General features: G+C 38.7%; 2 protein-coding genes across 8 annotated transcripts in view; one reads left to right on the plus strand and one right to left on the minus strand.

Annotated features, from left to right (window-relative positions):
- MCM9 (minichromosome maintenance 9 homologous recombination repair factor) overlaps positions 1 to 23,820 on the minus strand; it is a 125,758-nt gene that overhangs the window by 90,695 nt on the left and 11,243 nt on the right. For 4 of the 7 annotated variants that reach the window (XR_010413749.1, XM_054505526.2, XM_045865393.3 and 1 more), the window contains exons 5-7: positions 21,423 to 21,623; positions 16,840 to 16,965; positions 15,064 to 15,183 (exon numbers count right to left, since the gene is read on the minus strand). Coding sequence is in view for 6 of the 7 variants with exons in the window: in XM_054505526.2 (XP_054361501.1) it covers positions 15,064 to 15,183; positions 16,840 to 16,965; positions 21,423 to 21,623 (447 nt within the window). In the remaining variant the exon portion in view is untranslated. Of the gene's footprint in view, positions 1 to 618; positions 2,867 to 15,063; positions 15,184 to 16,833; positions 18,668 to 21,422; positions 21,624 to 23,820 lie in introns of those variants that run through there. The other 3 variants (XM_045865395.3, XM_045865394.3, XM_064598052.1) reach the window with 3 other exon arrangements.
- ASF1A (anti-silencing function 1A histone chaperone) lies at positions 491 to 11,585 on the plus strand. The gene is made up of 4 exons (XM_045865397.3): positions 491 to 625; positions 5,489 to 5,604; positions 9,871 to 10,047; positions 11,188 to 11,585. The coding sequence occupies exons 1-4, from the start codon at positions 517 to 519 to the stop codon at positions 11,398 to 11,400; spliced, it is 615 nt and encodes a 204-aa protein (XP_045721353.1). The 5' UTR covers positions 491 to 516; the 3' UTR covers positions 11,401 to 11,585.

Raw genomic sequence — 23,820 nt, forward strand, 5'->3', positions numbered from 1 at the left:
CCACGCCCGACGTGAGGCGCGGGAGCCGCCGGGCCGGAGGCGGGGCCTGCGCCGCCCTTCCCCCCCAGCCCCCTCCCGCCGCCGCCGGCGGCCTCCACGCGGGCCTCCCAGCCCGTATTCCACTCACTTTGTTCTCCGCCTTTGTCCTAATCCACACCAGCAGGTGGAGCCGCAGTTAAAGTTTCTGAGTCCATTCCGGGAGCGGGAGCCCATCTTGCTCGCCGCCGAGGCCCTAGCTGGAGGAGGAGGGTCAGAGCTCGGGTGCAGCCAATCGCGGGCAACGCTGCTAGTTATCAGAGCAGAATGGGCTGTAGTTTAGTGAAATAGGAAAGCTGCAAAACACTGTGGAGTGCTCCCGTGTAAATAAAAAGAGGAAAAAAAAGTTTCTCAAGTCGCCGCTGCACGACGTCGGGCAGGCGCCGGGGCGAGGGTCTGCGCTCTCCCGAGCGGCCGCGCGCTGGACTTTATTGTGCCGCAACAAGCCCCCGTTCCCATTGTTTGTGTTTTTTTCAAAATATGGCAAAGGTTCAGGTGAACAATGTAGTGGTGCTGGATAACCCTTCTCCTTTCTACAACCCGTTCCAGTTCGAGATCACCTTCGAGTGCATCGAGGACCTGTCTGAAGGTGAGTCGGGCGCCCGCCCGCCGCCGGGCTGTCAGTTGCGGGCTGCAGACGTTGAAAGTTTCCCGGGCCCGGCCTCGCGCGGGCGGCCGGTGCTCGGCGCCGGACGGGCGGCGGGCTCGGCTCTGCGGAGGGAAACTTGAAGTTGATGGACGACGGCCGCCGAGGCGCGCGCGGCGTTCGGCCGCAGCCGGGGCGCCTGCCGTGGCTCAACTTGCGAGGAACTTGTTCGAGCGGAGGTAGCCATGTTGTCAGCTTTGTCTGGCGGGCGGGCGGTTCGCGAGACCCGCAGTCGAGCCCGCGGCGCCGGCCGGGGGTCGCGCCGGCCTGGCCCCGCACCGCGAACGGCCTCCGCGGCCCCGGCACAGAGGTTGGGAAGGGAGAGGCATGTGTGTGGTCGCGCCGGCGAGTTAGCAGCGGAGCCATCTTACCAAGAGTAGAGAATTGGGCCACCGACCCCGGCGTCACGACGCCTCCTCTCCGCGCCGCGGGTGACGAACGCGGCGCCCCGCCTGCCCACCTTCTGCCCCCGAGCGAGAGGCAAATCCATTTTTAGAGCTTGTGCTGGAGTTGCCCTACTCTCTGGGGTGGCCGTGCCCGGCCGCTCCGGGGAGGAGAGCGAGGCTGTCCTCGCGCTGATTTCTGGCTCCCTGGACCAACCAGCGGGGGAGGCGGGCGCAGGCTCGGCCCCTCCGCGCCGCGGGCCGGACTCCGGCGCTCCCCGGGGACGGCGGTGCTCCCCCGCGGCACTCCCCAGCCGGCGCCCGGGATGCTCCGGGCGCCCGGGGATGCTGGCGCGCAGGCTCGCCCGGACTGGCGTGGACTCCTGTTCCGTAACGACGGAAACCTCTCCTCTCTCTCAGGAAGAGAAATACTCCTAAGCTAGAAAGTTACATTTAACCCAAGAGCAGAAATAAGTAAAACACTGAAATAATTTCCAGGACTTAATCACTGGCTTCTTAGTGGTCCGAGAGACTTGTCTTCAAGAATGTGTTGAAATCTAATTAAAATAACTCCACATCCAAACACCCTGAGCATAAAACACCAAAGTGGGCTAAGAAATAAAAGGTAAAGTCCTGATAGCAATGCAAAATTTTTTACAATTTTTTCTAAGTTCGTTTTAAGGTCTCCAAAGATAGTTTTATATTATGTGCAGTAATATTTAGAAAGCTAAAACTTGCCAAGGTTTTTATCTTTGCTCTTAGATTTTATTAAAATAATCCAGTGCTTCCCTTTCAAAATTTGAGGAGAGAAAATTTAATTTCATCAATGGTAATTTTACAATTAAATAGGGGACATACTTACTTGAACCTACAAGTATATTTAACAAAGATGCATTTAAAATTATGCTAACCATGGTATATAAAGCATTTCATTTAAAAAGTTTTTAATCTCCACAAAATGTATTTTATGTAGGGTGTTAGTTTTCAAATTATAAAAGCAACACATCCTCATTGGAATAAACTTTTTAAAAGCTGTACATACATATAGAAAGTAACAGTCCTCTGTACTCAAATGCCTTCCACCATCTCCTGTAATTATAATTAACACTTTAATCTTTGCTCATCCAATAAGTATTAATGCATACATAAAGCATATATGCATATATATATTATATGTAGGTCACATTTTGAAAGACCATTTATTAAACTAATTTCTAATAGGCCACTGATAATAAAATTAAAGGGGATTTTTTTTATTACACTGAAGCCATTTGAGTACTTTCCCAGAGTACTACTATAATCATTTCAGCTATCAGGCCAATTTTTCATACCCAACAGTAAGTTTTCCTTTTTACTGCCAATTGCATATAAAAATGGGCAAACGCAAGAGAAACCATTGATCAGTCCATTCCAATGTACTATATGTTTTAAGCTTTAGAAGTTCTTCAAATTATAAGTATTTCCCAAGTGAGACTTTCCATTTTAAGAGCCAGTTTTAGGACAAGGATGATAGATGATTCAGGATGTTGCAGGGCTTTGACATTGGATGGTTGAAACCCACCATTCATGGAAGCAGAATTATGTTCCATTTTTAACTGGCATCTATTCAGAACTCGGCTGAATCACGTCAGAGTTTTTATGATATTAGTATCAACAGTACACTTACTTCCAATTGTACTCCTCTTTCTAGGGCACTTATACTGGTTATTTAGCATTTTTCAAAAGAGTTTAAGCTGAGTCATACTGAAGCTGCAAAGGAATCTTTCAAAAAGGTGCCATGCTTGTGTACTCCACCTAGAGGCTATGTGGATTAAGGAAATTGAGTTTATTTAGCAAAAGCTTCTTACAAGTTCCATACTTTTATATTGCAATTCTTTAAAAAATTCTGTTCTTAAAATGAAACTACAGAATATTCTTAAGAGAAATTTTCACTTCATAATTTTGTCTTAAGTCCCAAGCCAGAGGTTGGCCACCATTTTTCATACTTAAACTTGGTAAGAGACTCAGGATATGTTTATCTGATGGTTCCCAAGCTTGTACAAGTTTTGATTGACCTTCCTGCTAATCTTATGCCCTCTGTAGACTGCTGATTCTTTGTTTCTCTAACAGAATGGAGCCATTTTTTTTTTAAGTTGGTCAATATCAATAATTATAAGCTACTGTCAGTTGAACCCTTACAATGTATCAGAATTGAACATGGTGTTTCATGCTTTTAAGCTTCAGGCTTGTTCTAATTCCCAAAGATTACATACTTTACACTAACCACAGATCTTCCCAAGTAGGGTAATTAGTTTAAAATTCCCTTGGTGACTTCCCTCACTCCCAACCATAATTGCAGATACTTGCAGACTAGGGTTACCGATTAAATGAAACAATTAGTTAACTTTTTAAATAAATGAATAAACTCCAACAGATAACCTGTGCATCTGATTCTATCCCTTTTCCTCCTTTGAATACAGGGGACAGGGGAATGAAAGCAGAGTTTAGGAGTAAAACAACTGATGCTCATTTATAAATAAGTTACTGAGCATTCTAAACTCAGTAGCTACAGCAAGGATCCCATTAGCATAAAAATTAAGGTACAGGTGTTCACTGAGTTACAGCCTGTGCTCCTTAAGGGTAGATTATCTTTCCATGGCCTATCTCCTCACCCATCTTCCTCTTGCAAAAAAGGTGACGCTTGCTGCCTTTATCCTCAAGATTCATCCAGAGTGTGACTGCTTCTCATCCTCATGGCTACATGTGGTCCAAGCTACCATCAGTTTTTGCCTCAGTTGTTAAAATATCCACCTGTTTCTTCCCTCACCGTCTTACAGTCCATACTGAACACAGGATCCAAAATGATCCTTCTAAAATGAAAGCTGGATCACGTTACCCTTCCAATCAGAACCCTCCCAATGGCTTCCATTGCCACTCAGTATAAAAATCAGAAGTCTTTAATGATGGCCTTTAAAACTTTGCATAATCTGGCCATGCCCCTAACTGACCCAATCTAATGGTCAGTTATTTCCCTCTTTATTCAGTTTGCACCAGCCCTGGCCTCCTTGCTTTTTCTTGAGCAAGCTAATAAGCATGCTCCTACTTCCAGATATTTGCTATTCCTTCTAACAAGATACTCATATTGCTTCTTTCCTCTTTTAATCTTCATCAACAAATAAAAGATCTCGTGAGATGTCCGATGCAGGAGCACCTTGCATCTGGAAATATGCTAGAAGATGGAAATGTAAGTGGTCTAGGACAGAGCCATGAAATACATAACAGGTCCTCAGAAAATGACTGCTTAGTGAGAGAATAAAACTAAAGGAGCTTTTCCATAAATTGCAGTTTATCATACAGTATGAATAAGTAGTACCTATACTATTTCTCTTGCCTATTTAGGGAACAAAAATACACAGTCACACAAAAATGGCAATACCATGGCAGCACTAAGTAGATTCTCAGTGCGTGACCTAGAAACACTCCTCTGGGAGTGCTGCCGTAGCCTTGGTGTAGTGAATCCAAGAGGTAGGCCACACGGTGCTAAACACCTTAGGACCAGAAGGTCTCAGAGGTGATTTGCAGTTGTCTTCCTCCCCCTACTAAAGAGGAGGTGGCTCCTTTGAAAGAGCAGTTGTTTTACTCACCTCTGGGTTCTTGTAGCAGAGCTTTCTGTAAAAGGTACTCAATAAAAGCTGAATTACATATAACAATTGCATGGAACGTCTTGGATTGCACTTTTTAATGTATCTTATTCCTCCTCATGCCTGTTCCCACCACCTATACTCCTGTATCAAGTGGTTATAGGATCCTTGGTTTCCTCACCTATGACATGAAGAGGTGCCATGAGGAAAAATTACCCGACTACAAATAATTTGACAGTTGATGAGCTGAAGCCTCTTAAACTTCTGAGCCACAAGGGAAGTTTGCTAATAATGATTTTCCCCACTTTGGAGCTCTTTGATAATTTGAATCTGTGCAACGTAATATGGGGTAGCCCTTCCAAAGTGTGCTTAGTGTTAGTAGCTTGTTAAAAGATGACATATATAAAAAAGGGGAGGGATTCCATAGGCCGAACAAATGGTAAATGCCGGATTAATGTTACTGGTGTTCTTTACTGAAGAAGTCTCAGAACACTTACTCTGCCAGTGTGCTTTATGAATCCTCAAGACAAGGTTGTAGCATTTCCCAAGTTTTTGGCCATGTTGTTTTGTTTGTGAGGAGCCCTGCCCAGGGACTAGTGTTTCACAAAAGAACATTCTGAGAAACTCTGGTAAGAAATGTAAGAATTTAATAAGGAGCAATTCAGTATCCTTCTGGATTTTCTGCCATGAGAAGCCAATTTTAGCAGCCAATAAATGGCTTAAGTGGACATTAAAAGGGTCTTTGATATCATCTCATAATGTAGTCACTGAATATGAAATAATGTTTTGGTTTTTAACCCTAGACTTGGAATGGAAAATTATCTATGTGGGCTCTGCAGAAAGTGAAGAATACGACCAAGTTTTAGACTCTGTTTTAGTGGGCCCTGTTCCCGCAGGAAGGCATATGTTTGTATTTCAGGTAAGATGATTCTTGGTAAATATGTATGCCAAATATGTTTCTAAACCATTATCTCATGGTCCTTATCCATGTCCTCTTGGGTTAAGTCACTCTGCTTCTGCTGTATTCACTTTTTATCTGCTTCTGTTGTGTGCTGTGAGATGTTAATGTGAGGTTTACTCCAGAGTTTGCACAGCACACGGTAAAGCTTCCAGTGTCATGGCACACATGGTGGTGAATTCGGGGCTCTTCCTGTGAATAGTCCTACAGTATCAGACTTTCAGGGTGGCTGTCCAGCAGCCCAATACAGGGGTTCATTGCATACTACTAACTGGCTTCGTTAATTATATGCATCTTCAGTTTATGGTTTCGTCCATTAGGAGGAATGATCACGAAAACAACAGCTTTATTTGAGCATAATCAGTAAATGAGCTAGGTTAATAAGTATGCTGCTAGATAGAGATCTACTGCATAAACTTGAATCGTTGGACTTAAGGTCCGGTGGTTTACTAAAGCATCTAATCTACACATATTAGAGAGGATTACTGTTACAAATCTACTGCTCTGTTTATTATTTGTTAGAGGAAATTCTAATACAAATTATGTTCTCAGCTATCATTGACAGTATTTGGGTCTGTGCCAAGGCTTTAGACACTGTCTTCTGTATTCAAAGTGTTACTTCTTTGAATCCATGTTAAATTGTTGTATAAAGCTATTCAGTCACTTCTCAATTATCCATGCTTATTAGAGGGAGATATTTATAAGTAGCCCAAAGAGTAGCCACAGGTTTAAAAAAACCCAAAAAACTATTAATTTTGTTACAAGTATTTCTATACAACAAAGTCCCCATTAGTTAAGTAGAACCTACTGAAAAGACTTCATCCAGAAAGAAAATTAACTCTTCCTATCCCTGCCCTCCCTTTTTTTCTCATTTCACGGATGGGACCAATGTAAATGAATACTGTTGGTCAGCTAATTCCATCAGATATGGGCCAAAAATTATAAACGTAATGGTATCTCTAGAGTTGCTACCCATCCGTCCCTTCTAAACACAGATTTCAGAATCTTGGTCTCCTAGCCTTAGTGTTTTTTATTAAAAACCAACAAATAATTTCCTATGTTTCAACAAATGTTTAAGAAAAGCTCAAATATATTAGTTCAAATCTACTCATTAAAAGTGCTGTTAACCTGAATTATGTGAGTGCGTAACGTTGATGAAAGATGTGGGTACCAGACAATGTGTAGAGGGAAGCACTGCAGTTATAGACCTGCTTCAGATCCTGGCTCTGTTGCTTATTAGACACGTGTGACTTTAGACAGGCTCCCTAGCCTCCCTTAGTCACACTAGTCGTCTATAAAATATGGATAATATCCTACCTCATCGGAATGTTATGAGGATTAAATGAGGAATAAAGCAGTTAAGTGCTATCACTGACAAATAGCACCCTACTTCTATTAGAACTAAATTTTTATTGTCTTAAGTTCTTGAAGTTGTTACATAAAAGAAGCAGTATTTGCTTTGACCGACAAGCTTGGAAAACCCACACTTCACTGATGATAATTCATGATGTGGTAAGAAACATGGATTGACATGTAGCGAGATACCTTTTTATGCTGTTGTAAAACCTGCAAATAAATCCCTTGGCTTTGAAACAAACCCTTAAATGTCTTTTCTGTGTGTTTACGTTGTTAAGAACACTCTAAAGTTTTTGGCTTAGAGTGAATAATTTATTCAAAAATATCTCCCTCTAGTGATTTTCCAGTAGTTTTACCTTGGTATGAGTGTTTGTGTTGCCAAGAAGGACAGAGAAAGCACTACGCGATTTAAATCAGATGGTCAGCCTGTACATCTTACAAAATTCACCATTATCAGCAAAGAGACTAAAATACAGTTTTTGTTTTGTACTTTAAACAAACTGCCATGAATAAATATGCTAGTCAAAGACTAGCAGGAAGATGTCCAGACATCTGCCTAGTACTGCTGGTTGAAGTTAAAAATCTCTACCTATCACTTCATCCTAAGTGATCTGAGAGGCCTGTGGGTTTTTCTACTTGAATGTGAATTTGCCCAAGTTGAATCCTTTGGCAAACAAATTTTAAAAAACAAACATGGCTAGAACCAATCTACTGAGGGGATGGGAAGCACTATGGGGGGAAGATCTCCATAGCAGTACTGAACTACCTCTGTTTCCCATTCTCCACTCATTTCCAGGACATTAGAATCTCTTTGGGTAACCTGGAAGTAACCTGACCCCTCTGGGGGGAGGGGGGGTGTACAGGATCTGTAAGACAAATAGCATATTCCCAGGACAGGCCCTCAGTCACCCTGCTGATCTCTTTCCAATCAGTCAAATTACTTCATGTCAGGAATTGAGTTACGAATGAATTTCAAAATACTAAGTATATACTCTGTGCCCAGAGCTGTGCCAGACATGAGATTATACAAATGAACTGGATAGAACTTTTGCCCAGGAAAAAGCTTAGAATCCCAGGGAAGACTGAAGGGTAAACATACTTATTTAGATTATTGGACACAGATTAGTAGAGGATGTGTGTCAAGTAATTTTAAGTGCAAAAACAGTATTATTTTACCTTCTGAATCAGAAAAGGGTTCACTGGGGTCACCTGGGTGGCTCAGTTGGTTAAGTGTCTGCCTCGATCTCAGCTCAGGTCTTGATCTCAGGATTTTCAGTTTAAGCCCCGTGTTGGGCTCTACACTGGGCATGGAGCCTTCTTAAGAAAGGGCTTCACTAAGGATACATTTCATGAAATTTAGAAAGATGAATATTTTAGGGTGTAGGGAAGAATCCTGTAGGCCAAGAGAACAGTATATGCAAGGCACAGAGGCATGAAAGATTACCACTGCATTTTAAAGAACTCTGTCTAATCCTAGAACAAAAGAAAGAGGTGTAGAATTAAAGGGAGTGTGAATGGTTGAAGACAAATTGTGAAGGGCCTTATAAATGCAGTTAAAGAACAGATTTTTACTTCAGAAATGGGAGTAATCTGGAGTTTTTAAAGCTGGTGAAGAAACAGGAACGGATCTTTGCCTAGCTAATGCTGGCAGTAGTGCAAAGAGCAGGTGAGCTGGGGGATTCCAGTTAGAAAGTTTCAGCAGTATTCCAGGTAAGAGAAGAAGATACGATCTGAGTCTTCAGAGATGAGAAATGTTGAGACTGGCTGGATATGGGAGTTAGGGAAGAAGGTATGGAAATTTTCAGCCTAGGTCGATGTTTTAGACTGGATAGATACTGTGCCTTTCTGTGTCATCTGCATGTAGTAGGTACACAATAATCATTAGTCTTTGATGATAATGGCCTGATTGAGAATGTCAGCCAGGGGTGTTCCCAAGCTACGGCACTGGCTGAAGCGTTCACCCAGGCCCAGGGATGTTCTTTAGTGTCCTGGCAAGAGTAAGCTAATCTGCTGGGATGAGCTTCATCCATTCACCACTCAGAATGGCTGCCTCAGGTCACACTCAGATGCCTTACTGTCACTGCCCATCAGCCCATGACTCTTTCCAACCAGTCTCCTTACTGCCTCTTGCACTGCCATGGATAGGACCCTAGCCTTTGCTCATGCTGTTAGCCTTCTCTAGCTCACTTGCTTCACCTTCTGCATTCCTCAAGATTCAGCGACCTGATTCAAAACAGCGTCATTAAGTATATCTTCTTAAACCAATCTTTACCTTCATTGTATTTCCATAGTATGTGTGGTTTAAGTAGTACACTATATTTTAGTGCCTATCAAAGTCATTCACAACAGACGATTAATATTTTTGAAAATCTGCTATAGAGCTATTTCTATTCCATTTTCAGTCTTACGTTAATTTACTATTAGAATATCTGTGCAGGGTAGGAGAGTGGGTATGAGAAGGTGTCCCGAGTATAAGAAAGAAACTAGTATAATAAATATTTGCTGCCAACAGGCTGTGTGGAGTTCATTGAATATTTACCAATTTTGGTTTGGAAATTATGACTGGAATCAATTAGACTATTGGCTTAATCCCTCATGAACTACCACATAGTCTGACTAGATTTATCTTCCTATAAAAGTAGTGAAGTTTTCAGGTGCCCAGAATAATTAGGTATACTGTAGAAAAATAATCGAACTATATTTTCTGACTATAAGTCAAACTCAAAACTAAGCATTTGCCTTCCCAGTATGATTTCCAAGTTTTTGTTGCTATGCCCTTAACTGAGGGTGCTCAGGGTAACCAAAACTCCAGTCTTGCTTGCAGTTAACAGCCTTTTGTGATGTGTTTCTTTTCTTTTTAAATTATTCTAGGCTGATGCACCTAATCCAGGACTCATTCCAGATGCAGATGCAGTAGGTGTAACAGTTGTGCTAATTACATGCACCTATCGAGGTCAAGAATTTATTAGAGTTGGCTATTATGTAAATAATGAATATACTGAGACAGAACTAAGGGAAAATCCGCCAGTAAAACCAGACTTTTCTAAGGTAATGTTCTGACTGTTCTTTTTCATTACTTTTACTATACTTTTTTTTTTAAGTAGATGCCATTTCATAGTATATTATGAAAATAGCTTGGAGACAAAATAAATTTGAGGTCCTTGTGCCTCAATGGGCAAACTAACCATTCCATTCCCATCCTTGACCTCAGACCCTACCTCCTGATGAATCATTAGTAATTAATGTTGGTCAGGCACCTTCAGAGTCTCTGATGGTTTAGAAAGTTGAAAGTGCCTCCTGTAAGAAACAAGATAGTTGTTTACAACTTTCTCTATGGCATTTCCCATACATCATATGTATTAGAGATTAAACCAAAGGTCTTAAGTATTTCTGGTTATGGAAAACAGCTTCTGAGTGAGAAGCTGAAACTTGTGCTTCAGAAATACAGATTCTCAGAAATACTTCCTATTTTATGATTTTTTCATTGGAACCTGTAACAGCTTAGTAACTGGTGACTTATGTGAGATTGAACACAACACTCCCTCTGCCCGATCATGCAAGAAAAATTACATGGGGAGTAGAATGGAATGTTCTTTCTGATAATTAGGCTGCAATATTTAATCCTGGTATGGGACCTTCCCGTGACTCAATGTATTAGTTACCTATATGGCACCTTGTATAGCAAAAAACAAGTAAAAAACTAGAATACTGTTTCTGAGAGTGAACCATAATAATTAAAAGGTAGGAACCACTAATAATGAGAGGTTATACTTGGGGAAATTTTTATTTTCTTTGAAAATATTACTGAAGAGACACCATATCAATCTAAAAAGCAAGGATGCTAGTTAGATAAGCATCCTATGAAGAATTCACCCTCAAAAAAGAAGAGATTCTCTCCCTTTTAGGAAACAGAAGCATAGAGGGGTTATTTTGTTGGTTAGTAAATGTTCTGGATGAATTCCCTCAGATTCTCCATATCCTTTCCATTATGCTAAAATAATTTTTCTGCTGTAGCCCTAGTCCTTGTGTATTAGTTATGTTTAAATTGCTTTACTTAATTTTATGCCTTTGTAAATGAACTTAAGCCCTTTAGGAGTACTGATACAAAGAACCATTTTATTAAGCTATTTGTATATGGTATCTAACTTTCTTAATGCTGTCTATTTATATATTTCCTTTTTCCTTTAGCTTCAAAGGAACATTTTGGCATCTAATCCCAGAGTTACAAGATTCCACATTAATTGGGAAGATAACACAGAAAAACTGGAAGATGCAGAGAGCAGTAATCCAAATCTACAATCACTTCTTTCAACAGATGCATTACCTTCAGCATCAAAGGGATGGTCCACGTCAGAAAACTCACTAAATGTCATGTTAGAATCCCATATGGACTGCATGTGACCACCTGCCATCCCTTTAGTACAAATTAAGCTATAAAAACACACAGAACTATTTCCCTGAAATTCCGTAAGTACATAGTCAAGACACAATGTGAAGAATTTGTTTAAAAACATCCTGTAGAAAGTTTATAAGAAAACCAGTATTTGAGCAAATTGTGGAATATAAATACAACTATTTTTAAGTAATTTTTTTCTCTAATGTGTTATTTTATTTGTTCTGAAACTAATCTGATTAAAACATATATATTATTTTCTTCTCCTCTATGTAATTAAAGCACTTATAAAGAAAAATATAAATCATAAGACCAGGTTGTAAAGCTGTCTTAGCCTTTTGGACAATAATCTTTGGACCACTATTTTACTGGCCTTCAGAAGAACAAACTTCCGACTTCAACTAAAACGTTTCTTCCTGTGATAAATAGTTTGGTTTAATGTGAGGGGCAAATTTCCATTCTTTTTTGTCATGTCCTTAAAGAAAGGATTTGAAGTCAAGTATATGCTACCACAAACTTTAGGACCTGATTTTCTAGGCCACCATACTAGCATGGCTACTATTACATGGAATGTTAGACAACATTCAGTTTGGTTTCTAAGATGATAACAAATGTGGTTAATTGTTCTTAAGGTCCTTTGGCTATGGTTTTTGTTTTGTAACAGTTTAGGACATCAGAATACTCCTTGAATCATATATCATTTTTACCCAGTGAATTCAACATGTCAAGAGCAGATATAAACTCGCTAAGTTTAAGAATAGGATATTATAATGACTTAGATCTATTCATGAGATTTATAAAAATACTATGACCTTAACTCTTCAAAACTGACTTGGTAGATCATCTGTTGCTGGCAGCATTTATTTAAAAAAAAAACAAAAACAGTGGATTTCAGAAGGTGTATTTAGCTTTATCATAATAGATAAGTCACTATTTTGGAAATATATATATTTTCACACATGTGGTACTCTTCTCCATATTCCTTAACACTCATGCAGGATAAGATTAGGCATGTTTGTGGTTGACATATTTTAGATAACCTTTCCAGATAAGTTTTTTTAAAAGCAATCTTGGAAAGGAATACATTAACTAAGTGGGCCAAAGTGTTCTTTTTCTTTGATGAGTGCTAGGTCCTTCCTCAAAGTTTCTTATGCTTCATTAAATTAAGTGTAGAACACTCTCATTACTCTTGCTGCTAAGCAAGACATTAGCCATATGATGCAGTTATGCAGTGCCTTTATATCTAGAACTTTTATACTGCACTTTTTAAAGCTTTTAGTTTGAGGAAGGGTAAAGGGCATTTGTCTGAATATGGATTCTAAGTTGTATATATTTCCTGTCATTCTAAAAAAATTTGTGAAGCAAATTTCGCTAAATGTTAAACTTTGAAATTTAATATACCAGATTATTAAAATTCTGTCCACTAACTAGTTCATAGATTTTAAAAATAAAATACATCCAACTGTTAAAACTATATGAAGAAAATTTCATTTTTGTCTAATTGCAATTAAAGGAAAATGTTAAAATATTAAAATGAAAATAAAAGTAAAATTTTCCAACAAAGAGCTCAGTGATTAATATAACAAGAACAAGATATGTGCTTGTTAGAAATAAAGCATATATAAGCCAAATTACCAAATAAAGCAATTTACTGCTGAGTTTTTAATTATAATGATTGATTCGTATTGACACCAAGGGTTAGGTTTTTACATCAGGTTGTAAACAGCTAATTTTCACAAAAGGTTGAGACTTAGTTTTTAAGTCATCTCTTAAATTTTTATGCTGCTGTAAGATTTAGAATTCAACTATTAGGCGCTAAGAAGCTATAGCATGGGGTTTTATTTTCCCCATTTCGCTTCATTTATAGACACTATCTGAATTACAGCTAAAATGTTTGGAGCAGTTTTCCTCCTTTTTGATCACAGTAAATGGCTCTGTCATGAAAAGATAAACATGAACCAATTACTTATGCCACAGGAGAGAGAAGCAAGTAGGCTAGAGGGAATGAGGTATCAGTTGAGCTAAGAAAACATTCAGGAAATCTGAGGAGCATGCATGCATTTGTTCATTTATAACTTTAGGCTTCCATGTGGTCTTATCGTTTGGTTTTAAGATTTGGGGTTTCTGATTTTACCAAGAAAGTCTATGGCAGCAATTTTCAAAACTTTTTACTGTAATCCCTGATTTAAAAAAAAAAAGTATGACCCTGCAACACAAGTATTTATGTTAATTTTCATGAAAATGCACCCATATAGTGCATCTTTATTGTGTGCAGTACATTCTGGTATCTTTTATTGTATTTCATTTTTAAAGTGCTGGTTTTGACCCCCTGAACTGACATTTATGACTCTTAGGGGTTGCGATACCCAGGTTGAAGAAAGGCTAGTCTGGCCTTTTGAGTAGATGAGACTTAGCAATAACTTTTCTATCATTCTGAAATTTATATTCCCCATACCTGTCTTTTCTCTTATATTTGGATTATGATCTTGACATTAAAAAAAGAGGGAAAAGTGCTAGTGTAGTCAATCAGCAGCCATTCACTTGAAAACTGTCCAAATATTCTGAAATAACTAGTAGCCCATCAGATGGCCTGGACTCATTTCTTGGCCCTCCATATAATTAACTTAGGAAACATTCCACATAATTACTTGGCAAACACTTCTATTTGTTTGTTACTGGTATCATTTTATACAGAACTCTAGAATACTGGGTCATAAGAATTTTTAAATGCACATAAAGTGTTCTTTATATATTCTTGCCTACTACCCTTCCAGTACGCTGAACCTTGTCTACGCCTCTACATTCACAAATCCCTTCTCATCCATGCTTAATGTACTATTCAGTTAAATTTCAAAATCTGAGAGCCTCTTAGAATGGGGCTTTCCTTATGTAGGACCATTAATGCAGCATTTGCTGCTTTGTGAGAAGTTTTATAGTGTAAGTTTCTCATAAGAAATTTCAGCACAGGCTTCCCTTAGTAAATAGCAAAGAACATTTGTAAAATGGGTGAAACCAAAGGCCTATTACAGACAGAAGTAAAGGAGAAATATTTCCCCAATCAAAACAGTGTAAAATACAAAATGGCATCAAGACATGTTTTCTAAAAATTTTCCTAAAGTTACTTTATAATCAAATCCTGACATTCTATCTGCAAAGGCTTTTAAATGTACTTGAAGAATCATCATCACAATGTATGAATGAAGCTCCACAATGCAATGAAAGTATGCTTTCCACAGATTAAGGCAAATTTTCTACCTAAGAATTTTCAGTAGGAGCTACTGTTGCCATGAGATCTATAAGCACAAAAATGCCTCAAGCTCTACGCCATTGATCTACTTTGGTAAAGTGAGATTTTTTCCCATTTATCTCAACATTGTTTACTAGGTCTTCATAAAATGCCAGATGGTGCATGCTTTTTCCACATTAAATAGGATCTTTCAAAACTAAGATGCAAAAAGATATATGGGATAAGTTTTAGGAAAATAAGTGAAAGTGGAGCTTTTAAAATACTTTCTTAGAGCTACAAAAGTACTACATATTTTCTTCAATTTTTGCTAGTAACTCAAAAATTAGCTTGAAATTTATCCTATGTTAGGTACTTTTTCATCAGAAAAACATTGTGCTAGTGTCTGTAGTAAAGTTCAATTAATTGAAATTGTCATGTAAAATACCTGCACTAGTAGATCCAATTCCTGTGGTGAGCACAGAGCGTGGTGTAATCTTTGCTGCATACTTGAGGAATTGGGATTTCCCTGTGCCAGGATCCCCAACCAATAAAAGATGAGATTCACCTAAAATAGTTAATAAAGTTTTAAATTTCTATGAAAAGACCTATGAATAAGTATAATTAATCAGGAAGAAAATGGTCTACTTGGAATGCCAACAGAATTTATATTTTATGTTTTTGCTATATACTTAAGGTCACTGAAGGACAGACTTAACTAGATATCCTCAGAAAAGTTAACTATCATCATAAATAACAATCTTTAAGTGATTTCTGAATGTGACTTAAAATCTAAATTAATAAACTTTGTGTTATTTCCAGATGTTCAGGCGTATGTTTAACATTTTAAAAATTTTTGGCTTATAAAGTTTCTGATTTTATTTAATCTATTTTTATTTTATTAAAGATTTTTTTTTTTTTTAAGATTTTATTTATTTATTTGACAGAGAGAGACAGCAAGAGAGGGAACACAAGCAGGGGGAGTAGGAGAGGGAGAAGCAGGCTTCCTGCTGAGCAGGGAGCCTGATGCGGGGCTCGATCCCAGGACCCTGGGATCATGACCTGAGTTGAAGGCAGACGCTTAACCGACTGAGCCACCCAGGCGCCCCTTAATCTATTTTTAAATATCAAACTACTTGATTACATCTTTCCATACAAGCCATACAAATATTTTATTCCATTTTTATTCAAGTATTTTTAAGTGTTCAGTGCTTTATAAGTGCTTTATAAGTATCAAATCACTTATGATTGTAATAGTTAAATGACCTTTTCATTTTATGAAAATTTTAGTAATTTAATGAAATATCTACCTTAAAGTACTTATTTTCAAATGTAACAAATGAACATATGAGTATCTTGTGGTATGTATTATCTCACTGATCAATTTATTCAGTAATATTCAAGTATTTCCTAAATACATTAATAGGAAACTCCTACTTAAGCTCAACGTTTAGCAGAGTGCCTTGCAATTAATAGGTGATCAAAACATACAATACACATAAACTTTATTATACTTACTATTCTATACCATACCATACGGTTTTAGAAATCTTATTAACAGTCTTGTTTATAACAATGTCCTTTTAGTCTTTGGTTATTATGACCCTCAGGCGGCCTATATAAGGGCCATAATAAACCTACGCTATGCCAGATTCAGGTCAGTTAAACGTGTTAGCCGCAAAAGAGCTTTCTGCCATTTGAACATAATTATACACTTAGAGTTATCTTCGCTTGAACGTGTGACCTACAGCAGCACCTCATGGCAGATGGCACTTCTGCTTACCTACCAGCAGAAGGGGAATCAGCAGGCAGATGACTGAGAGCAGCAGTCTGAGAAAAACACACTAACAGTCACAGATGGAGAGATGCTGACTTGGAGACCTTAAAAAGCACTATTTCTAATCTTTTCCTCTTGAAGACAGACTGGGGATCCAATGAAAAACATAGTAATCAAAAGGTAAAGGTTTTATTTTGTGTCACCCTTACAGATTGGGGCAAAAATATATGTACATCAAAAAACTTAATATTTCTTTTAGTCTTTGGAATTCTAGAAATTACTTTTTGATATATAGATGCCGGACTAAGTATTAGGCAACTGTCAGCTTTAAAAGATTATGGTTAGAAAATAAAGCTCGACAAGTCATTTTTATTCAGGAAAGAAAAATTCTAGCTTCTCACCTTGTATGTATTAACATTTCTCAAAAAGTTTTAAGTAGGTACTAACCTCTGACCCGTGTTCCTGTAGCATCAGTCCTTTGAATCCCACCAGCCAGCACCATGGCCACAGCAAGCTTTACTAGATACATCCCAAAAACTTGAGGGCACAAGCTGGCCAATATTTCATTCCTTCCTAGGAAAGGCAGAAAGATCAGATGTTACCGACAGTTTTCAAGAAATCCTATCTGAAATTTCCCTTCTTATCCTAACTTCCTAGAAATATACTCTGTCATCTAAAATGATCAAGAGGACCATTTCTAAATGCCTAAAAGGAGAAAAGGAGTAAATAACTGTTTTGGTCCTAAAACACCTTCTCTTATTAATGCCATATAGAAAAAGTCTGCTTTTTATTGTTTTTTATTTTTATACCTAAGTTTCCATAAATTTATCATACTTTACAAGGGACAGAAAGGAATCTCCTTTATTCCCTCATTAAGCCAACATTATCCCTTTAAAATACCACTGCACTTTACTCTACTTAGTCTAAATAAAATGAAGGTGCTCGATCTCAGTAAGTCAGATTGCAGGAGCCAATAATCTATAAATACAAGAGGTACTTGTAGCTCATGGAGCTTCTCCAGAGGTATAAGAGAAGTAAAATAATCTACCCTGTGAGTCAGTTCAGCATTTGCTCTGAACAGTTTGGTAAAGTCTGTTTTATGTAGAATAATGTTACCAGGGTATCAGAGTATTAAAAAAATCAATATAAACTATAATTCTAGCAATCCAAGCTGGAAGTCTTGGATTCTCCTGATGTGTTGTTGTTTTTTAAGATTTTATTTATTTATTTTAGAGCATGAGCAGGAGGGGTAGAGGGAGAGAGAGAGAGAGAATCTCAAACAGACTCTGTGCTGAGCATGGAGCCCAACTTGGGGCTTGATCCCAGGACCCTGAGATCATGACCTGAACCGAAATGAAGAGTCAAGAGGCTTAGCCTGATCTCATGCCCTTTTTTTTTTTTTTTAAGATTTTTTTTTTTTAAAGATTTTATTTATTTATTTGACAGAGAGACACAGCGAGAGCAGGAACACAAGCAGGGGGAGTGGAAGAGGGAGAAGCAGGCTTCCTGCCGAGCAGGGAGCCCGATGTGGGGACTCGATCCCAGGACCCTGGGACCATGACCTGAGCCGAAGGCAGACACTTAATAACTGAGCCACCCAGGCGCCCCTTAAGAGTTTTTTATTTATTTGACGGGGTTGGGGGTGGCACAAGCAGGGGGAGCAGCAGGCAGAGGGGGAGAAGCAGGCTCCGTGCTGAGCAGGGAGCTGGATGCAGGGCTCGATCCCAGGACCCCAGGACCAGGGGATCATGACCTGAGCCGAAGGCAGACGCTTAACCAACTGAGCCACCCAGGCGCCCCAATCATGTGGTTTAAATAAGAGAATATCACTGTCTTGAGTTTCTGTTTTCAGAAATGTCAAAACACCAAAACTGAGAATCTGCCTATGCCACATATAAATAAAGTAGGTATTTCATTCGATCACTGGCCTAATTAACCAGCAGGGGCTCTTAGAACCTATGACATCCTAACAAGCCTGTCCTGAGCTTGTCTTAACTTATGTGGAATCCACTACTGTGATGGTACTCTATCTACATGCTGGCAACTGTTGCGTGTTTCAGGACTTCATGTTTGTGCTCATGTTCCAGAGGTAGTTCTTTTGAAGAGGAAAATAATCATGTAAATACTTAGCTCATTATTCCAGTTCCAGAAGCTTTTCTGACAAAGCATTAAGGGAAAGGAAAGGGGCTTCCTCCAGAATTTATGGCCTTATACACAAAGGCTACTTTTTGTAATGAATCAGAATTGATCCAATGGCAATGTGGGGTGATATGACCTGGGATGGCAGAAATGGTGAAGAAAGAAAACCTTTTAGTAAAATGGGAATTAGAAAAAAGAATTAGTAAATCCTAGAAGGCAGTTCATTAAGTGCCAGAGAGAATCTCTTCCTTTCCTGAGGGAGAAAGCCCAGAGGAAAAAAGATGACGACGGTTCGGGATCTAAGCAAATAAGACACCATAGCAGGTAGGTAAGTTCTGACCAGACTTACACATACAAAGAAGGAAGGACTAGCCCCAACAGGCAGGTTTCGATGTAGGCAAACTGGCCGGGGAGACTTCCATGCAGCTGTGCTGAATAAAGGTGGACTCACGCCTGATGTGCTTACAGGAAACAATCCCAGTGGTAAAGAGCGCAGGCTCCGGGGCCAGAGGCCTGGATTCACATTCCAGTGCTATTACTTATTACCCGTCTGACCTTGGGCAAGTTTCTTAACCTCTCTGCCTCTATTTTCTTATCTGTAAAATGGAAAGATAATGGTATCTTGTAGAACTATTGAGGATCAAAGGAGTTAATAAGTGTATAGCACATAGAACAGGTATTAAGCTATTATATTACCTGTATTACTTGTGCTTATTTCTGATCTCAAGATTTCCTCACAATGTTTAACACAAAAGATAAAAGGCCAGGTCTGAAGTACAAGAGAAAAATAAAGGGGAAGAACCATTCCCTTAAATTTGTTGTCTAAAGTTCCTTGAATCATGACAATAGATGCTCCTACGGCTAGATCATGGAAGAGAATGCATTAGAGTGAATACTCCCCCAACCCTATCTCCCTCCCAGATTTCTGATTCTAGACCATGTTAATAGTGTGTCTATGGCCTATTAGCCTACTCTTGTGGCATGGCCCTCAGTTACCCCAATGAAGAGGACTTCCTACATCTAAGATAACAGTCATCCCAGAATGGGTTCAGATGGCCCAAAAGACCCCATCCCTACATCTGGGGTTTCTATTCAGCATCTAAGCACCAGGGTCAGAGGATCCCAGACATTACTATAGACTGGAATAAAGTCTTCAGCTTCTAGACAGTACCCACAGTATCAGATCTTAATGAAGCAGATCAACCTCCAAGAGTTGAGGAGGAAGTAATCTCTGGCTTTAGACTAGCAAAATGAAGACATCCTTTTGGATGCAGCTCCCCACCTTCACCACCCCTTCCCTTATTTCCCCCAACTAGCACACATACACTTTGAATTGGTACAGTACAGTGTACTGGTACTGTGTACTTGGGAAACTAAAAGCAGAATCCATTCAGACTGAAAAGAAAAATGTTGCCTCATTTTCTTTTTCTTCTTATGTTTCTTACAAGGTCATTATATTTACTTCTTTTTATCCAGTAAATGAGTTGTACACCCATAACCTTCTAATTAAAACAAAGTAGACTCTTTAATTGCCAGCACAAAGCGCTTCTCATGGTCTGGTTAGGACACTGTATGATGCCCTTCCTTTACTGTTACAGGAAGAGCTGAGCTGTGGCACTGCAATTAATAAGAAATGACCGTGGTCCAAAGAAGAGTTAACAGATTTTTGTGAGGACCTGACCCTAAGAAACAATTTTAAATACAAAAATTCATTTAAAAATATATATGGTTCTTAAAGGGCTTGCTTAATAAAGCCACAATGTAGAGAACTTTAGTTCCTTCTGTACAGATTAAAGAATGATCAGGAACCACTACATATATGTGCTATATGCAGAAGCAAAAAAAATAAAAATTCATCACACAAAATAAAAGCAAACTACCTATAGACAAACAAGAACCTTATTTTGTGAATTGGTATCTGTTCAGTTCAGTATTTGATTTTTTTTTTTTTTTAAAGATTTTTGTTTATTTTAGAGAGAGAGAGAGACACCTCATAAGCAGAAGGGGCACAAGGAGAGGGAGAGAGAATCTCAAGCAGACTCCGTGCTGAGCGCAGAGTCCAATGCAGGACTTGATCTCATGACCCTAAGATCACGACCTGAGCCGAAACCAAGAGTTGGACACTTAAGCGACTGCGCCACCCAGGCACCCCACTTCAGTATTTAAGAATAAAGTAATCAGTATGTATGAGACTTGAGATGAAGTTTATTAGAAATAGTCTATCACTGGCTTCAGTTTATTTTGCTCAGAAGATGCCTCCAAGGAAGAATGAAAACAGACATTTGAAGATTTAACTGGTGTTTTATACCTTCGGAATTTTTAAATAAAAAATACCCTATGAACCCAAAGGCTGTGATGTTTTAGTCTACATATCTTAGTGCCATAGTCAAAAGTTTTTGCTGTGATGACAAAGCTTATTTTTTGTATCTTTTTCTCATCATCTTTCATATTGACTGCATATTTAAAAATCTTTAGCTAAAATAGTGTGCAGTTGTCTTTATTATCTAAGGTACATCAGAGAAGAAATAAGGCTTTCATAGGATGAGGTTTCATAGTAGGATGCGTTTTGTCTAGTTAAGGAGGAATTGTATATTTGATTGGTAAAGAAGGGAGAAAACTGGCAGTACAAGAGATGTCTAAAATAATAGAAATGGAAAATTTCTTGTAATCCAGCCTTGATTTTCCACAAAGATCTAAATAGAAAAGACTATATCAGAAAAGGGCTCTTCAAAAGGAAACTGCGGCTAGAAGTACTGACGGATGCTACCACTTTTTGAATTCAGCCACTGAGTTTTGCAGCAGGTAAGGCTCCTCCTAATCACAGACCTCATATTTAACTACTTAATGAAATGCCATTAATAAGTATCAGCTTTATACCCTTAATCACAAACCTGCAAAGGGATCACTCTTATAGGACTCCCAAAAATCTTCAAATTCCTTTTGGACCTCCTCATCCATGATGATCCCTGCAGACTGCTCATTATTTACTTGGACATAATTGGCTTTCAGGACTATCTCCACTTCACAGCGCACATCTTGCTGAAAAGGCTTCCACCGTTGCATTACAACTCCGTAAATAGTGAGGTCATCACCTAGAAGAGAGCACACCACTTGCTGGGCACAGACTTGCATGACACAGATCCAGAAACAAGAAACCACTCTCCCACCAGGTTTAGAATGGTAAACACTCATCCAGAAAACAATCTGGAGGCCAAGGAACGCCACAGGTTTCCTACTTTTCCTTTCTTCTGGCTCTTTGTTTTACAAGCGCTTGTATCTTTAGCTAAAAGCTAAAGTCAGTGTTTTTATTTTTCTTTATCTGCCACATGATGATCACACCAAATTATTACCCTTCACTGGAAAAATAGCTTACCAGGTGATTTATTCATTGTTATTATATGGGGTGAAATGTTCATCCTCTCATAATTCCTAACCATACAGTTCTCATTTAAAGAACAGGTGGGAACCACAGCTGGAAGGTTAAGCTATAATCAATTTGGTGTCAGGAAAGGAGACGATCTTGTGATAACTGACACTAGTTTTAGTTTCTTATATATTAATTTTTATGTATCACCTTTATTGCTATTTTACTTACTGCCTTAAAAAAACAGATGAATGAATTAAGAAATAAGTAAATACTGTTTTACTTCAAAGCCCTTTTCCATAAACTATGAAAGCACAAGATAAATCCTGCTTGTTCCTTCTTGGTTGGTTCCTTCCCACCTGAAGAAACTTTCCTATTCCTGGTGATCAGAGTATTAAACTTTTACAGGTTTTCCTAAGAGGCCTTGGGTCACTCATGGGCACATTCTCCAAACACTGACATTCTGTGCTTATTATTACATACAATTCATGCATCAATTAACAGGTATATATGAATGAATGGTTGGCATCCAGTATTTTGGTATGAGAGAAAAGGGGGACAGAAGAAGAAAAGATGAGCCTAGTCCTCAAAATCTTATTGAATATAAGATGTTGGACATACCCCAAATCCAATCTGGTATTTATAATTTGTGCAACAAATAGTGTCTCTGAACTAACTGGCAAGTCTTCATTTCCAAGCCTGTGTCAAATATATGGTATTTGCTGATGCAAAAGCCTTTAACTCTCTAAATTTCAATGCGTAATGTGTAATCTGTGGAGCTTTTGATTTTCTGAAGAAAGTGTTCTGTAAATGATAAACGAATGGAACTGGTGATAGCAATTACATGATAGAGAGCATATTTCTAGCCAAAGGCAACTTCATAATAAATGGTGACAAACACATTCAATGGGTGCTTTGCATGTGTTTTCAAGATCTTCTGAAGCCACTGCTTGGATGGTTTTCAAACAGAATCAAGAATAATGATCATTTACTATATTGTCTGCCCCCAGTTTTTAGATGGAAATAACTGGGGTAACTATATGAGCACTTGGAACAGTCCTTTACTTTCATTTTAATGGATTATACTTAGGTTGTTTCTAAATTAGTCGAATAAGAAACTTAACTTTTAGATACAGCACCCACAAATAATCGGACTTCAATAAGCAGTGAAAATGTGGAAAATGTAGTGTCCTGAAGAATGGCCAAAAGCCTGATATTGTCAGATTTGGGTTCAAATCCCAGCTCCACCACTCACTGGTTATGTTCTTGGGCAAATTACCTAACTTTGCTGAGCCTACGTTTTGACCTACAAAATGGGAATAGTTACATTTATGTCACAGGACCACAGTAAAAATTAACTCAGAAAATGTTTATAAATTACTTCATACAATATCTAGAATATAATATGTGCTCAACAGCTAAGTAGCAGCTATTATACTAAGCCTTGTTATTACACTTAAACTTTCCTGTAGTAAAAGTTATAAACAACGTTATTTGCAGGGAACTACAATTCCTACTTTTATATAATCCTCTCTCTTTGTGCCGCTCTGTCTTCTGCAGCCTATTTACCACTGCAGCCACCCCCAGGCGGGCCCATTTCTGATCTGCTGCAATGGCAGTTATCAGGACACAACCTCCAACTTTATTACTCTGCATGTGTCAGATTGGGGTTCCCAACCAGACTGTAAATTCCTGAAGGTCAAGGATTATGCCATTTATCTTTTGATTCCCGCAGAGGTTTGTAGCTATGGATAAATGAAAAAAACGCTGTTGACGGACTGTTTCCATCCATTATTATTAGTGACATGTAAAAGAAAAATAGCTTTAGATTTTTTTCAGTGCAGAGAGAATTCAGTTTAGATGGACTGCATGAAAACATCTTATTTTCTATCAAAAGTTCATGTTTGGTGTTCAGGCCAAGCTTT

The sequence above is a fragment of the Mirounga angustirostris genome, unplaced genomic scaffold (genome assembly GCF_029215605.1).
Source record: "Mirounga angustirostris isolate CCGP_5_RB_7025 unplaced genomic scaffold, mMirAng1.0.hap1 SCAF_8, whole genome shotgun sequence".
NCBI lineage: Eukaryota > Metazoa > Chordata > Mammalia > Carnivora > Phocidae > Mirounga > Mirounga angustirostris.

Bases quoted from the DNA above. Each gene is read 5' to 3' on its own strand.
- ASF1A (XM_045865397.3), top strand. From the start codon at position 517: ATGGCAAAGGTTCAGGTGAACAATGTAGTGGTGCTGGATAACCCTTCT. The intron at 626-5,488 runs GTGAGTCGGGCG...TTTTAACCCTAG, and splicing joins CATCGAGGACCTGTCTGAAG to ACTTGGAATGGAAAATTATC. The intron at 10,048-11,187 runs GTAATGTTCTGA...TTTTTCCTTTAG, and splicing joins TAAAACCAGACTTTTCTAAG to CTTCAAAGGAACATTTTGGC.